The sequence below is a fragment of the Leuciscus leuciscus genome (assembly GCF_965113295.1).
Source record: "Leuciscus leuciscus genome assembly, chromosome: 4".
Classification (NCBI taxonomy): Eukaryota; Metazoa; Chordata; class Actinopteri; order Cypriniformes; family Leuciscidae; genus Leuciscus; species Leuciscus leuciscus.
In genome coordinates, this window is record NC_138728.1 from 21,827,669 (window position 1) to 21,845,249 (window position 17,581).

The 17,581-nt window shown below is 39.0% G+C and overlaps 2 protein-coding genes across 8 annotated transcripts in view; both read left to right on the plus strand.

Annotated features, from left to right (window-relative positions):
* The first annotated feature begins 212 nt into the window (after window positions 1–212).
* trmu (tRNA 5-methylaminomethyl-2-thiouridylate methyltransferase) lies at window positions 213–8,715 on the plus strand. Its single transcript, XM_082168594.1, has 11 exons — window positions 213–423; window positions 837–1,002; window positions 1,094–1,200; window positions 3,570–3,692; window positions 4,145–4,317; window positions 4,525–4,578; window positions 4,978–5,044; window positions 5,943–6,043; window positions 6,177–6,321; window positions 6,802–6,884; window positions 8,373–8,715. The coding sequence occupies exons 1-11, from the start codon at window positions 342–344 to the stop codon at window positions 8,520–8,522; spliced, it is 1,251 nt and encodes a 416-aa protein (XP_082024720.1). The 5' UTR covers window positions 213–341; the 3' UTR covers window positions 8,523–8,715.
* Window positions 8,716–10,257: 1,542 nt separating this feature from the next.
* The window catches only part of celsr1a (cadherin EGF LAG seven-pass G-type receptor 1a), a 94,117-nt gene continuing 86,793 nt past the window's right edge, over window positions 10,258–17,581 (plus strand). For 3 of the 7 annotated variants that reach the window (XM_082167366.1, XM_082167369.1, XM_082167370.1), the window contains exon 1: window positions 10,265–14,230. In XM_082167366.1, coding sequence (XP_082023492.1) covers window positions 10,705–14,230 — 3,526 coding nt within the window. In that variant the 5' untranslated portion in view covers window positions 10,265–10,704. Of the gene's footprint in view, window positions 14,231–17,581 lie in introns of all 7 variants that reach the window. The other 4 variants (XM_082167365.1, XM_082167368.1, XM_082167367.1 and 1 more) reach the window with 3 other exon arrangements.

Consider the following 17,581-nt stretch of genomic DNA (forward strand, 5'->3'; position numbering starts at 1 on the left):
TTTAACTGCGTTTGTAGTCGGCGCCATAATTATTACGGATAAACAACACAGACCGGAAGTTAACTTCGGGCCAATGCGTAACCCCGGCAACGCGCGTGCGTGCGATGAAACCGTCTATAAACGCCACACGCTACTTGCAGTGTTACGGTTTAAAGTGTTCAACTAGGAACAATGCCCGGAACTATAGTTTTGTTTGTGTTGTTCTTTGTTTCCGATCGGTCATGATTTTGAAAAGAACTTTAATTATGGCGACCTTCATGGCACAGGCGTGAAATGTCTCATAATTCCTCTTTACTTGTATAATTACATTTATTTAAGCACATATACACTTAATAAGTGTTATGGGTGTAATTAGACATGTTGTGTGTGCTATGTCTGGAGGGGTTGACAGTTCTGTCAGTGCATTGCTACTCAAAAGAATGGGTAAGTTTTCAGTGTATTAAAAATTAAACACAATTCTACACATTTGTATTAAATTAAATGTACAGTCCAGCTCACGGAGCACATTATGCGCGTCAACATACACTCTGTTGTATTTTATATGTGCTATTATGTTGTGCTTATTATATTCAATACTGGATTGTAAGTTAGATTGTATTGTTGCAATAATAATAAAGTATTCGGGTTAATAATAAAGTACACACTTAAATGTCTGAAAGTTACTATTATTTGTCTGTCATTGAATTAGATAGGAAATATTAAAGCAAGCTGTGTTTATTTTAGAGACATAATATAATGATAAAACAATTTATACAGTATTCAAGAAAGACACTTTCTGGTTTCCAAACTAGCATCATATGTTTGCGGATATATGACATCTGTTTGTCTGCCATCAGGCTATCATGTGACTGGTGTGTTCATGAAGAACTGGGACTCTCATGATGAGAAAGGCGTCTGTTCATCTGAGAGAGACTGTGAAGATGCTTATAAAGTGTGTAAGATGCTGGATATGCCTTTCCACCAGGTCTCGTATATTAAAGAATACTGGCATGAAGTATTTAGGTAAATATAGCAGTCGTTTTAAGTTCATTAAATTCAAAATGTTGTGCTCCATTTGTTCATATTCTCTAATTTTTATTCTTTATGTTTGCAGTAATCTTCTCAGGGAATATGAGAAGGGCAGAACACCAAATCCAGACATAATGTGTAACAAACACATCAAGTTTAAGCACTTCTATCAGTATGCAGTTAATACTTTGGGTAAGTTAAGAAGAATTGCTGAAGTCTCAGAATTTTCTAGGAAAAGAGATACAAAATTGGACTGTCATTGTTTACATTTTATATATATATATATATATATATATATATACACTGCTCAAAAAAATAAAGGGAACACTTTTTAATCAGAGAATAGCATCAAGTCAGTTAAACTCCTGGGATATTGATCTGGTCAGTTAAGTAACAGAGGGGGTTGGTAATCAGTTTCGGCTGCTTTAGTGTTAATGAAATTAACAGCAGGTGCACTAGATGGGCAACAGTGAGACAACCCCCAAAACAGGAATGGTTTTACAGGTGGAGGCCACTGACATTTTTTCCCTACTCATCTTTTCAGACTGTTTTTCACCAGTTTTGCATTTGGCTAGGGTCAGTGTCACTATTGGTAGCATGAGGCGATACCTGGACCCTACAGAGGTTGCGCAGGCAGTCCAGCTCCTTCAGGATGGCTCATCAATATGTGCCATTGCCAGAAGGTTTGCTGTGTCTCCCAGCACAGTCTCAAGAGCATGGAGGAGATTCCAGGAAGACAGACAGCTACTCCAGGAGAGCTGGACAGGGCCGTAGAAGGTCCTTAACCCATCAGCAGGACCGGTATCTGCTCCTTTTGCGAGGAGGAACATGATGAGCACTGCCAGAGCCCTACAAAATGACCTCCAGCAGGCCACTGGTGTGAATGTCTCTGACCAAACAATCAGAAACAGACTTCATGAGGGTGGCCTGAGGGCCCGACGTCCTCTAGTGGGCCCTGTGCTCACTGCCCAGCACCAGGGAGCTCGATTGGCATTTCCCATTGAACACCAGAATTGGCAGGTCCGCCACTGGTGACCTGTGGTTTTCACAAATGAGAGCAGGTTCACCCTGAGCACGTGACAGACAGGAAAGGGTCTGGAGAAGCCGTGGAGAATGTTATGCTGCCTGTAACATCGTTCAGCATGACCGGTTTGGTGGTGGGTCAGTGATGGTCTGGGGATGCATATCCATGGAGGGACGCACAGACCTCTGCAGGCTAGACAATGGCACCCTGACTGCCATTAGGTATTGGGATGAAATCCTTGGATCCATTGTCAGACCCTATGCTGGTGCAGTGGATCCTGGGTTCCTCCTGGTGCACAACAATGCCCGGCCTCATGTGGCGAGAGCATGCAGGCAGTTCCTGGAGGATGAAGGAATGATACCATTGAAGGGCCACCACGCTCACCTAACCTACATCCAATAGAACACCTCTGGGACATTGTGTTTCGGTCCATCTGACATCACCTGGTTGCACCTCAGACTGTCCAGGAGCTCAGTGATGCGCTGGTCCAGATCTGGGAGGAAATACCCCAGGACACCATCCGTCGTCTCATTAGGAGTATGCCCCGACGATGTCAGGCATGCATACAAGCACGTGGGGGCCGTACAAACTACTGAGTACCATTTTGAGTTGCTGCAATGAAATTTCAGCAAAATTGACAAGCCTGCAGCATCATTTTTTCACTTAGATTTCCGGGGTGTCTTTGAATTCAATCCTCTGTAGGTTGATAATTTTCATTTCCATCAAACGATGTGGCATCCTTTCGTTCATAACACATTACCCAGTCCATATTAGTATAGATATCCAGCATGATATTTTTCCCCATTGAGATCTGATGTGTTTTCAAAGTGTTCCTTTAATTTTTTTGAGCAGTGTATATATATATATATATATATATCATACATAGTATTGTTTAAATTATACAAAATAATTATACATAGTACACACACATATATTATGTAAACACAAACTTTTATTTTGGATGCGATTAATCATGATTAATTGTTTCACAGCCCTAATATATATTGATTATATTGATATATTTATATTGATATATATATATATTGATTAATTATATATATATATATTAAGGCTGTGAAACGATTAATCATGATTAATTGTTTCACAGCCCTAATATATATTGATTATATTGATATATTTATATTGATATATATATATATTGATTAATTATATATATATATATTAAGGCTGTGAAACGATTAATCATGATTAATCGCATCCAAAATAAAAGTTTGTGTTTACATAATATATGTGTGTGTAAATACACACACATGCATGTATACATTTAAGAAAAATGTATTTAAATATAAATATTTATATATAATAATTATATACAAACTTTTATTTTGGATGTGATTAATCATTTCACAGCCATATACATATATATATATATATATATATATATGTATGTGCGCGCGCGCTTGTGTGTGTGTGTGTGTATGATGATGTGTGCTTTTTTGCTAAAAATGTAATGACACCAGTCTTTGTTATTCGTGGAACTTTGGTGTCTGTCATATTTAGTCTTATTTGACAACAGGTGCTGATGCCATAGCAACGGGACACTATGCCCGGACATCCCAGGAAGATGAGGAGGTTTTTCAACAGAAGCACGTTCCACCTCCCAGAACCCTCTTCAGAGACCGCTTTGAAATTAGAAAACGTAAGTGTAACATCGGATGTCTGATATGATGTAGAGCACAGGGAAAGAAATCCGATTTTTTTTTCAGCATCGAATCAAAATAAAGTAATGAAAACCATCCTTTCCAGACACTAGTAAAAAATATACTTTAATTTAATTGCAGTAAAATAAAATACTACCATGATGTATACTTAAAATTGTATACTTGTGTATACTTACACTTACAATTAATATAAATATATAAAAATAAAAAAAATCATTACAGTAATGGGAAAATAATATCACAATGGAAAAAGAAATAGGCTTTTCTTTATGCAAAATATTAATTCTCATCATTTTCTTTTGATTTTTAGAGTGAGGTATGGACAGTGATATTTATTGACATAAAAAAAAAAATGTTTTATTTGTTCATGTCAGTTGTATGTGTGATTTGTTTCAGAATTGATCTTTAATCTCCTTCTGAATCTTATTAGCTGCGCGGCTCTATCAGGGAGCTGATCGCGTGAAAGACCAGACGTTCTTCCTCAGTCAGATCTCCCAGGATGCTTTGCGGCACACACTATTCCCCTTAGCTGGTCTGACCAAAGACTTTGTGAAGAAGATCGCTGCTGAGGCCAGCTTCCAGCATGTTCTAAAGAAAAAAGAGGTACTGTAATGAATAAATCCCTCTTTCAAGTCACTCATACAAGATCTAGGATCTCTGTTACTGGAGACTTGATATTCATTAGTGTTCAGTAAAATACATGTAATATTATCCACTGGATTAATGATTAATTGATACAAAAATGTCTGCTAAATGACTACATGTAATTGTAAATGCAATTAATTGAATCTCCTTTTTTCCCCCCGGAAGAGCATGGGAATCTGTTTCATTGGAGAAAGAGATTTTGAGAACTTTATTCTTGAGGTACGTTCTTTGATGCAGCTTAAAACTGTACGTATAAGGAATTTATTGATGGCCTCTTGTTTTTAAAAGCAATTTACAACCCTGTTACCTATTCTGACATAGTATAACCCTGTTATATATTTTGTTTGTCTTTTCTTAGTAATTTTATTGAGCATTTATGTTTATTGCACAAATATCTGACATTTAAACTGTATACAAATTTTGGTAAAAGGGTAAATCTCTCGAAATTAAACCAATCTTGACCTTCTAAGATTTATGAACAATATTTTCCACAAATTAAAACCCTCCTTTCACTGATGGTTTGTTGAAATCTCTGCAGTTTCAGACTTTATTTTGCATATATATATACACTACAGTTACCTAATATTGTACTTTTTCCACATGTCACATTTATTACAGTACTTGGAGCCCAAACCAGGAAACTTTGTTTCCATTGAAGATGGGAAGATCATGGGGCAGCATAAAGGTGAATATTAATTATGTTGGCTTGACAATCCAAAATACTGATCTACTATTTAAGCTTCTTTTTTTCTGAGAATAAGTTTTTAACAGTATATCTTCCTAGAGCTTTAAAGCTAAAACCACCAAAAGTGGGACAAACCTATCAGACTTTTATGACTCGGGTTGCTATATCTTTTCTAATTGATCCCGACTTTGGGAATTCCTGTATTGGACTTCGGAGCATTCCCAAATTCCCATTGACTTTTATTGTGCTAAATCATTCTAGAAACATGTTAGTAGTGTGTTAAAACATGTTAGGAACATGTTACATCATGCTAGCAATGTGATAATCATGCTTGCAACATGCTAAATCATGTTAGCAACGTGGTAAATGATGCTGGCAACGTGGTAAATGATGCTAGCAACGTGGTGAATTATGCTAGCAATGTGGTGAATTATGCTGGCAACATGTTAGCAATGTGTTAAATCATATTAGGAACATGTTACATCATGTTAGGAACATGTTACATCATGCTAGCAATGTGACAATCATGCTAGCAATGTGGTAAATTATGCTAGCAACGTGCTAAATCATGTTAGGAACACGGTAAAGCATGCCAGCATTCATTCATTAATTCATGTTGCCATCCAATATGCCTGCAACATCCTAAATAATGCTAAGACATGTTAGCAACTTGCTAAACATGTTAGAAATGTGCCAGAACATGTTAATAACTTTTGATTTACTACTTTGAGTCAAATCAAATTTCAAGCTTTTCAAAGTTATTTCAAACTTTAAGACAAGGCTTCGTCATGCCAACATCAACATTTGTCATCAAACCTTACTCATCTAGTTTGTCGATGTTCTGCTACAGGTGTCTGTGATATTGCATGACTGATGCACACAATACTATATTTCACAGGCTGGTTCACATTAACACTGGGTCAGAGGGCGAGAATAGGAGGGCAAGAAGACCCTTGGTTTGTAGTTGATAAAGATATCACTACCGGTGATGTATTTGTGGTAAGTTACACAATTTGGATACTTAATAGTACATAGTTCATGTACATTTATTTTGCTAAAAATATTTTGCTAAAAAAGGACCAAATATGACTTTTCAGGTCGATTGCTTTGTAAAATATGGCGACTCTTGCAGGGTCCAACCACTAACCACCCAGCGCTGCTACGAGACACATTACAGACAGACCGCTTCCATTGGATCGCCGAAGAGCCGCCCGTTGAACTTGTCCACACTCAGATGATGGAATGTCACTTCCGTTTCAACAACCGGATGCCTTTGAGTGAGTCTCCTTTTTTTTTTTTACCCAGAATTATTAGAAAATGGGTCAGTTGATATAGTTATGTAAGTGCCACCACGCTACAACAACCAGCAGCCAATATTTTTCTCCGTTTTGTCTACAGAAGTGTTATTTTAGTATTATTTATACTATTTATTCATATTTTTTATCTTTTATTTTCATTTTAGTTTAAGTTTTAGTCATTTTTTATGTCCTTTGGTCAATATTATTTGCTTTTTATTTCTATTTAGCTTTCATTTATTTGGACTTATTTATTTATTCTTTTTAAATTCAGTTTTAGTGATTGTAGCACTTCAACTTACAAATGCTTTAATTTCATGAAGATGCCAAAGAATTTTTTATTTTATTTTAAGTTTAAAATGTATCTAATATTTCTATTTTCTTTTTTTACAAAAACAATTTTCCATGTTTTTTTACAATAAGACAAAAACAGTGCTAATATAAACATCTTGTTTATTTCAGCTCCATGCACCGTAACTTTGAATCTTGATGGGTCGGTGTGGGTAATGATGAAAGAGCCATTGAGAGCAATGACACCTGGGCAGGTAATCCAGAAATATCTACACCGTGGCAGAATTAATTTTAAAGGGTAACTAAACCCCTGGTCAGAGCCTGACTCCACCCAGTGGCAATATTTGAAAAATGCTGTAAAAGTGGGCAGACCCCAGCGGAGATAGAGGGACGAACCGAGAGCGGTGATCACTCACATCAAGACGCCGCTGCGGTGGTGGAGTCCATGCAGGAGGAGCAGCGTTTGGCACTGCGTCGCTTTTCAGCGCGAGCTGTGTGGAGAAGCCCATTTCTACTCTACCCTGATCGTTTTCAATACTCGCAATTCCAACTCCTGACTCGCTACAGTGGTTTTGACGAAACAAGATGGTTTTTATACCGCCAAGGGCGTGGTAGCTCGTACCAAGGGCATGGTGAGCTGGAAACTGCTTACGTCACATAGTACCGCTTGCGTCACGCATTACTGCAAACATCCAATAGGAAAATTCAACTGCAGTAGCCACCGTTCAACCTGAAGAGGGCAGCACTCACACCATATATTGTAGAATTAAAACACTTTATACCCAAATGTCAAAAAAGTTAATCGAATCAATGAACAGCACTAATAAAGCCCCATTCTTACAGATCATTAACTAAAAAAAGTTTAGTTACCCTTTAAATTTCCTGACGTGTCAGTATAAATCATTTACTTTTGGTTTTGCTTTTACACTAGATTTAAAAAAAAAAACACTTTAAAGTGCGCCTATTATGCTATTTTCAAGGTTCCTAATTTTGTTTGGAATGTTTCCTACAATAGGTTTACATGCACCTAAGGGTCAAAAAACATATTTTCTCATAATATACATTACACTTAAACGTAATTTCTCAAAGATTCTGAAAATGGTTAATTCGAAGATTCATCCTCTCTGAACCCCGCCTTTCTGAAAACCTTCTCTGCTTTGACTGGCCAAATGGCCCAGTCTGTTGTGATTGGTCTAACGCTTACAGTGTGTGTCGGAAACAAAACGTCCATTACCATATCTGAATTTCAGCTCTTCCTCAGCACTCGATGCGAACAGTAACGATGGCGTCGGTTTTTCCGTATCAATTTCAAATGCATGCGAAGTGCATTCACATCACAGAAAACAGCGTCTTCTCGACATGTCAACAACATGAACCAAAGTCTTGCAGGCCTCAGCTACAACTGAGTGTTTGAGGGTCTGAGTAGAATTTGTTCACAAGACCATAGGCTGGCATTATGCAAATTTGTTTCATTGTTACTTAGGTTTGTAACAGGAAATGAGACTGAATTGCTGACGACTCGTTTCAGTAATTCAGAATCTATTCTTTTTTTTTTTTTGTTGAGAAAATACGTTTATTTTTTGTGCACTTTGATGTTTAAAACTTTGCAGAGCTTAGGCCACAGTTAGAATAATGAACTGTATTACTGTGTTCTAAATTCATGGAAAGGAAATTTGGGAATTTTGGATTGGGTGCTGATTATTTTTTATTTGAACTGCCACTCCATTGTCTTTGCTCTGCAGTTTGCTGTGCTATATAAGGGAGATGAGTGTTTGGGCAGTGGGAAGATCATTCGTCTGGGACCCACAAAATTCACTCTACAGAAAGGTCAAAACTGCACGAACTGCCACCCTGAAGACACAAACCACCAACATCCAGAGCCCGTCAGCTGAGAGACAGCACGAAACCAGCACACCTCCGATCTCTTGTGGACAGTAACACAATCTCAACAGGCTTGTGCTGTGAAAAGATGCTGGGAGAAAGTACAAAAACTTTGATAGTGTTTTGAATATGTCATTTTTATTTCAATTGTAATTAACTTGGAAATTGTCATTTATTTGTATAATATAAATACAGATTAATGATTATCGGTTTACTTTTTTATTTTTATTTTAAAGATTTTGTCAATGTAAATGGTTTTAGTGCCTTTATTGTGCACCACATCCTGATCTATGCAATCTTAATGCAAATATTAAGCCATGGTTACGACTGTTACGAGTATTTTACTTTACCAATAGAGGGCGTAAGAGCATCATTTATAGCTGGTGCTGTTGGACAAATACCATCTTCCTCAATTTGAATTAATTATGCTGCACACATAATACTAAATTAAACGTAAATTAACATATTTAATCTATACGTAGGCAGACAATTGCAATATATTATAAAATCGGTTAAGACTTTGCTGTTCTAAAATAGGATCTAGAATAAATTATTGACCTGGTAATAATATAAAGATTATTATCTATATGTAAAGGTGTGTATGTGTGCGTGTGTATATATATATATATAATACCATATGTTTGGGGTTTGGTCATGATTCCTTTTCTGGGAGTTTTTAAATGTCTGATATAACAATTCAACAAAATTGTGAAAGAGGACATTAAGTGTATTGTTTTATTATAATAATTAGCATTTGTTGTAAATAAATGTTTACGAAAAAATTGTTTTCAAAGCAGAGTGATTTTATTTTAGAAGTAATACACTTTTTTCTGTATCATTTGAAGGGAGTCACTAAATTGAATAAGGTGAAAGAAAAAAACGTATTTGTACACATATTACTATAAAATGCACAATAAAATAAAATCGCATCAGATATAAGGCTGTGAAAATACATTGCATACAAACAAACCACCCTCTAATATCTGCCATAGAACATTTGCAAATCTGTATTGCAGTATGTGTGGGGAAACGAAGTTTTGAATGACAAAAATAAGTGGATTGTTTTTTATAACTGGGTCCTATATATATATATATATATATATATACTGTATATATATATATATATACTGTGTATATATATATATATATATATATGTGTGTGTGTGTGTGTGTGTGTGTGTGTGTGTGTGTGTGTGTGTGTGTGTGTGTGTGTGTGTGTGTGTGTGTGTGTGTGTGTGTGTGTGTGTGTGTGTGTGCGCGTGTGTGTGTGTGTAAATGTCAAAAACATCATTACCGTTTTTTGTTTTGTTTTTGCGCTAAAACTTATTTTAATGTTTAAAAACGAAATTCTAAATCTTTTTCTAAGGTCTCATGTGTAAGGCTTGTGAGGGTTTTTACATGTAATATCACCACTGTTTAATTAGCCAATAATAACTGTATTGTAGCATACCGGCGAAAACAATGACTACCATGGTGTTTTTGTAATAGCCTAGTTTACGGATAAATAATTTCGTTTTACTCTACTCATAGCAAATAACATAGAGAATCCAGCATTGATAACTCTTTATTACTTTACAGCCGCTTGTCAACTGAGTGATTTAAACACGTGGTGTGAATTCATGTCACTTAGAAAGCAGAAAACGTTGTCTCGTAGCCTAGTCTAAACTACAAGCGAGCGACGTAAAAAACTAAAATACAAACTATAAATTACACTGTAAACGGCGTTTATTTATAAGGAAAGCATTCGCGTCCACAACATGCAGACAGTCGCATGAAACTGTTTAAATCGCGAAACTTAATTTATTAGGCTATAATAGAAGAGTTCTAGCTTGACGCGCCGCGTCGCTCGCTTAAGAAAAGTCGCAAAAGAACCAAGGAATATGCAGCGGTGAATAACAATAGTTGAATTTCCATGAGAGTTATTCTTTAGTCCTGAGAGGAGGTGCAGTGCAGGTTTATGTTAATGACTGTGTGTGTGTGTGTGTGTGCGGGGGGAGAGACGCGCACGCACGGAGCCATTTTGTTCTCATTTAAAACTTAACGTGGATAATGTCACTTGGCTCCATGGATACCAGCCTGACAAACTGTGTTTTCTGCTGTTAAAAAGCTACAATGAAGGATAAAAGAAGGTCGACGTGCCGGCAGAAGGAGAGCTGACGTGTTTTTTCTGCAAGTTTTGTGGAGTTTTACACCATGGATTTAGTAATGCGTTGGTTATTATGGGTTCACCTTCTCCTCTGCGCTCCTCTCATGGGATGTTTTGACTTGCACCTCTCGGAGACTTTACATTCTGGAGCTGTTCTTGCCAATTTGTCACTTGGACCAGGTTGGACTTATAAAATAGACAGGACTTTAACTTCCAAGTACATTGGGAACTTTATTAAAGTGGATTGGAGAGATGGAGTAGTGCGTTTAAATGGAGAGGTGGACTGTGCGCGCGCCCATCAGAGCGCGCTGCCTCTTTATTTTAAAATGACATCATTAACAACTGAAGGACTGGTTAACGCACATTTTAATGTATTTGTACACGGACGCAATTGCGTGTTCAAATATAAAAGGAAGAGAGTGAGTAAGCCTGATATTAACGTGGACTGCATTTATAACTTGGGACTAACTTCCTGCTTTTCTCCAGGTGATTTACTCCTTAGTTTTAAGGACTATTTACCTGTCTTCACAAGACACTCTGGCGTTTTTGCTTCTGATTGCACCTCAGACCACCTGAATGTGTTTTTGCGTAACGGGACTTTACTTGTGAAGGACGCGTACTGTTTGGAGACGGACTTGAGACGCTTTAAAAACACTATTCGCTGTTCGTTTCTCGATTCAAACGGTGAGCCCTTCTCTTTGTGCCTTACATTACGATTCGCCTCAATCCAAACTTCATTAAATTCTATGCAAGACGTATCAAATCAATGGAAACCGAGAATTAAGCGAGCAGTGAATTCAGCGCCTCAGTTTCAGTTACCGAACTACCAGGTTTCAGTGCCCGAGAACGAGCCTGCGGGGACGCGCGTCATTGCCCTCAAAGCGACTGACAGCGACCCTGGAGACGCGGGAAAGATCGAGTATGGCATGGAAGCATTATTCGACAGCCGTTCTAAGGACTTCTTTCGGATAGACCCTCAAACCGGCAGCATCGAGACTGTCCAGCCCTTAGATAGAGAAGTTAAAGACACACACGTTTTTAAAGTCACAGCTACTGATAATGGCACGCCGCGACGCACAGCCACGGCATACCTGACCGTTACAGTAAGTGACACGAACGACCATGGACCCGTTTTTGAGCAGAATGAATATAGGGTTAGCATAAGAGAAAATGTGGAAGTCGGTTTTGAGGTGATTACGGTAAGGGCGACAGATGGAGATGCCCCATCCAATGCAAACATGATATATAAAATTGTGAATGGCGAAGGTGTTAATTCCGGGTTTGAAATTGATTCCCGGAATGGACTGGTTAAGATTCGGTTGCGTCCAGACAGAGAAACCATGGCCCAGTATCAACTGATAGTAGAGGCCAATGACCAAGGAAAGGACCCTGGACCCCGCAGTGCTACTGCGACAGTGTACATCACAGTTGAAGATGAAAATGACAATTACCCTCAGTTTAGTGAGAAGAGATATGTAGTTCAGGTGCCGGAAAATGTGGCAATTAACACTAAAGTGGCCCAGGTTGAAGCCTCTGACCGAGACGAGGGCAATAACGGTAAGGTTCATTACAGTATAATCAGCGGCAACGTAAAAGGTCAGTTCTTCATTCACACCCCAACCGGAGCCATTGATGTCATCAACCCCCTGGACTACGAAATTATCAGAGAGTATAATTTACGCATAAAGGCACAGGATGGAGGCAGGCCTCCTCTCATTAACGGCACCGGCATTGTTGTTGTCCAAGTTGTGGATGTGAACGACAATGCTCCCATGTTTGTAAGCACTCCTTTCCAAGCCACCGTTTTAGAGAACGTGCCCATTGGATATTCTGTGATTCACATTCAGGCCATTGATTCTGATTCTGGCGAAAACGCCCGTTTGGATTACCGCCTCACAGACACCACTCCAGGTTTCCCCTTCACCATCAATAACAGCACTGGATGGGTAACAGTCAGTACTGAACTGGACAGGGAAACCACTGAGTATTACACCTTCGGAGTGGAAGCCAGAGACAATGGAGTTCCGGTGATGTCGTCCTCAGCAAGCGTTAGCATCACCGTCCTAGATGTGAACGACAACATCCCTACGTTCACTGAGAAGGAGTACTCGCTGAAAATCAATGAAGATGCGGTTGTAGGGTCCAGTGTGTTAACTGTCACAGCTCTGGACCGTGATGTAAACAGTGTGGTCACCTATCAGATCTCCAGTGGTAACACGCGGAACCGGTTTGCCATCACTAGTCAAAGCGGAGGTGGTCTTATCACATTGGCGTTGCCGTTAGATTACAAAAAGGAACGGCAGTACGTTCTGACTGTCACCGCCTCTGACGGTACACGCTTTGACAACGTACAGGTGTTCATCAACGTAACTGATGCTAACACTCACAGACCCGTGTTCCAGAGTGCCAGCTACCATCAGACCTTCAGGGAGGACCAACCCATTGGATCAACTGTTGTGGTAATCAGTGCAACGGATGAGGACACGGGTGAGAATGCACGTATTACCTACATCATGGAGGACAACCTCCCACAGTTTAAGATTGATCCGGACACAGGTGCAATCACCACACAGATGGAGATCGACTATGAAGATCAAGCCTCCTACACACTAGCTATCATTGCCCGTGACAATGGAATCCCACAGAAGTCTGATATCACGTATGTGGAAATTATCGTTCTTGACGCCAATGATAACACTCCACAGTTTGGGAGGGACAAATACCAGGGTTCCGTGTTGGAAGATGCTCCTCTGATGACCAGCGTGCTCCAGATATCTGCTTCCGACAGGGACTCGGGGCCTAACGGACGTGTGATCTACACCTTTCAAGGAGGCGACGATGGGGAAGGAGACTTCATGATTGAGCAGTACTCTGGAATTATCCGAATCAACCGGAAGCTGGACAGAGAGAACATTCCGGTCTATAACCTGAAGGCCCTTGCTGTAGATAAAGGTATTCCTCCTCTCAAAGCAGCTGTGGAGATCCAGATTTCTGTGTTGGACACCAATGACAATGCTCCTGTTTTTGAGAAGAATGAACTGTTCATCGACGTCAAAGAAAACAGCCCTGTTGATTCAGTGGTTGCCCGGATCACCGCCATGGACCCCGACGAAGGCACCAATGCTCAGATATTGTACCAAATTCTGTCAGGAAATAACCCTGAGGTCTTTGACTTGGATATGCTGACTGGAGACTTAAAAGTGCTTATGGATTTGGACTACGAGACCAAACGGGAGTATGTCATACAAGTGCAGGCCACGTCTGCACCTCTGGTCAGCAGTGCAATCGTCCACATCCGTGTGGTTGATGTCAATGACAACGATCCGGTCCTGCAGAATTTTGAGATTATCTTCAATAACTACGTCACCAACAAATCCAATAGCTTTCCGTCTGGGATTATAGGAAAGGTACCAGCTCACGACCCAGATGTGTCAGATAAACTCAAGTATAGCTTCATTGAAGGAAATGAGCTGAGTTTGCTGATCCTAAACTCGGATACTGGAGAGCTAAAACTCAGCAAAGATCTGGATAACAACAGACCTCTGGAGGCCACCATGAAAGTTTCTGTCACAGGTCAGTTAACTTCCCTTTGTATCTTTTGCATTAACTGTTTTTGCCTGTAATGACTCTTTAAATTTGAGATTTTCCAGCGTAGAAAGGTAAGAAAAAACTAATTTGATACAGACAAACTAATATGTATTATGTCACTTAAATATATTGGGTTTAAGTCAATGATGGAGCTGCTGCTCCGATTAGCTGCATGTTTTCAGTGTGTGTTTGCTGCAGGCTGAATTACAATCCTGTTCTTCTGCTTATGAGGTGTTTGTTAGAAATGTTGAAGAAGGCAAAGACCGTTTGTGTGAGAATGAGTTCTCAGTTCACTCGGTTCACTGTTATATCGAGATCCCGTTTAATGTTCTGTTATGAAATGTTTGAGATGAGGAACACATTATTATTGTTGAATTAGGTGCCTCTAAGTATGTGATGGCTGTGCACTTTTGGAGAAATGGAACTAAATATCATGAATTACTACTCACTGACAGATCACTGAAATCTTTTCATTGTCTGGGTAATTTATTACAGTTTTGGTCAATGCCAATAATATAAAAAGACCAAATATAAGCTGTTTAATCGACCTGGCCAATATATATTTGTAAATGACTGGTGCTGAATGGATTTAAAATGAATGTAATTTAACTGATTTAATACTCTGGTGCTCTTTGGTCATTTTTTACCAGAAAATTTTAAATAAATAAATAAATAAATTCTGTCATTTTTGACCGACACGCGAATAGCATGGCTCGTTAGTGTGTTATTACAGTGCTTTATTATGATCATATCTGTGGCGGTGTTATATTATACCATGCTCATATGTACAGCCAGCCTCTTCAAATGGCATCAGCTTCTCAAATCTCACACTCTTCCTTCCCTGTTTCTGTCCTCCTTTTCTATCTCTCTCTTCCTCCCACACAACGGCCTTCCTGTTAATTTGCAACTTGCAATTCAAATACATCTCACAGAATACGGCTCTCTTGTCAGTGTTCTGTGGCTTTACGACCGTGTCTTTGTTGGTCTGATTGCCGGCCCTCTTCTGAATATGCATGCTCATGGTCATTGTTGGGGTCGTAATGAGCCGAATTCATGCCATGCTCACTCATTCATGACAAAGACACATCGGTTTCCATTGCCATTGCAGTTCCCGCCCTCTTTTACCCCCTCAAATTCCACACAGATCTCTTTCTCCCTTGTCTAATAAACTAATGCATTTTATTCCTTGGACATACCCACATGTCAGATGTTAGGTAACCATTAACACTGGTTGTGTGACCTCTTCACCTCCCGCCCAGGGGAAAGGAAACGGCCCTAAAGGGAAAACATGTGACAGAGCTCTTAGCTAGATTGTAACGGCTACTCTGGTCTATGAGTGAATTTAATCAGGTGTCTCAATTTCAAATTCAACCATCCTCAGGAAGGTAACAAATGTTTTTCGATTATGCGATATTTGAGTCTTAGAAGAAGCCAGCTTAGACAGAAATAATTTAGTTAAATTATGGATTTTCCTTCTAGTATTTGCTATGTTAAGATATATCAGTTTAAATGTGTGTCTGTTTGCTATTGGTCAAACTTAAAGGGTTAGTTCATCCAAAAATGAAAATTCTGTCATCATTTGCTCACCCTCATGTCGTTCCAAACCCATAAAACAAAACTTTGGTTCCTCTTCGAAACACAAATGAAGATGTTTTTAATGAAACCTAAGAGGTTTCTGTCCCTTCATTGAAAGTTCAGGTAACCAAAATTTAGAATATCCCAAAAGGTCATAAATTGTTTGTAGAATGAACCCATATGAATCGAGTGGTTTAATACAAGTCTTGTGAAGAGATATGATTGTTTTAGGCTATATGATGAACAGATTTACTTTAGAAGGGACACTTTGGAACGTGTATTGTTGGTTTGAAACCACATCAGGGTTGTTGTTTTTTTGGAGGGGTGAACTAAAGTTAAGTGTTAAAGGCCTTTAAGGTTAGGGTTTTATTTACACCACTAAGCCTAGTAAACATAGATTTTACTTTTAACTAATCATACTTGTCATTTTGTCCTGGCATACAATGAAACTGGGGCACATACATAAATAACCCAAGGAACACTAGGCATATCTAGGGACCAAAATATCATAGAGACTTGGGGATGGGCTCTTTTGACTCCCAGAACACCCTAGTAACCGCATAGCAACATGTTATAACCCAGTCAAAACAAATGCATAGAAGTGCCCTAGCAACCACCCACTGAGCCCTAGAATCATGGTGGTGAGTTTTGCATGGGCAAGCACCACTCACACTGTCCTCACAAAATGTAAAAAAAAAATATATATATATATATATATATATATATAGTTTTACCAAATTTGAAAGTTTTTTGTTACTTGATTTCTAAAGGTGTTAAGTGACATTTCTAGTCTTCCATAATTTAAATGTACCATACTCCACTCTTAAATGCAAAGCGAAAAAGCACTTTTTTCATACTTGAGACAGGGTATAATTTTCTACCTGATCTGACCCTCTAAAAATGACTTTTGTTGGTTTAACCTAAAGTAATATTTTGGACTAAAATAAAACCTGTTACTTTTACTGTTACCGCACGACTCACTTTTTTTTTTAGTTTACCTCACAAATGGAACACTATTCAGACACTGTTATCTTTCACTCCTTGAACAGGTGTTTTCCTTATCGACTTTTTAATTATTTATCCAAGTACTTGGGGACACACACAAGTCCCAGATATGCACCTGATAAAAGCAAGTTAACATTCTAGTCAAAACAAGAGCCATTCTAGCCTAAAACAACTCCAGTTTGCACAGCAAACATGACGGAGTGAGGGCTGCGTGTTTGAAAAGTAACCTAATCTCTCTTATCTGTGTCTGTTAACATTCAACAAGGCTTTTCCCGATTTTAGGGGTGTCCTCTGCAAAATGATGCCCTGCACCTTTGTGCTTTGTTTCACTGGATCAATACCGGTGATAAGCCATCTGTCGTAGCCTCAAGATAGATGGAGCCAGCCGTCATTTGTACTGGGGAAACTGAATTTCCCCATTTTTTTGATGTCTTTACCTTTCGATTAAGATCCATGTCACATCCAAAGAGAGGAGTGGAGGTGATTTATCACTTCTAGCCAGTTTCTTCCTCTTTTCCCCCTGAAGTCAGCGAGCTGATCCTGCCGATACATGCTGACTCCTTCAGTGGGGTGAGCTTCTGCCTGTGGGCCACTGCGTCTGCGTCTCATGTAGTTGACGGTATAGCCCACTCAGCGCTGCAGGACTCGCATGTTCTACATTGCATTGCCAAACTCTCTGAACTTGTATTTCAGTTGGGACTTGAAGACTAAGCTTCATATCCTACAAAACGATTTCTAGTAATTGGATCGTTGAGG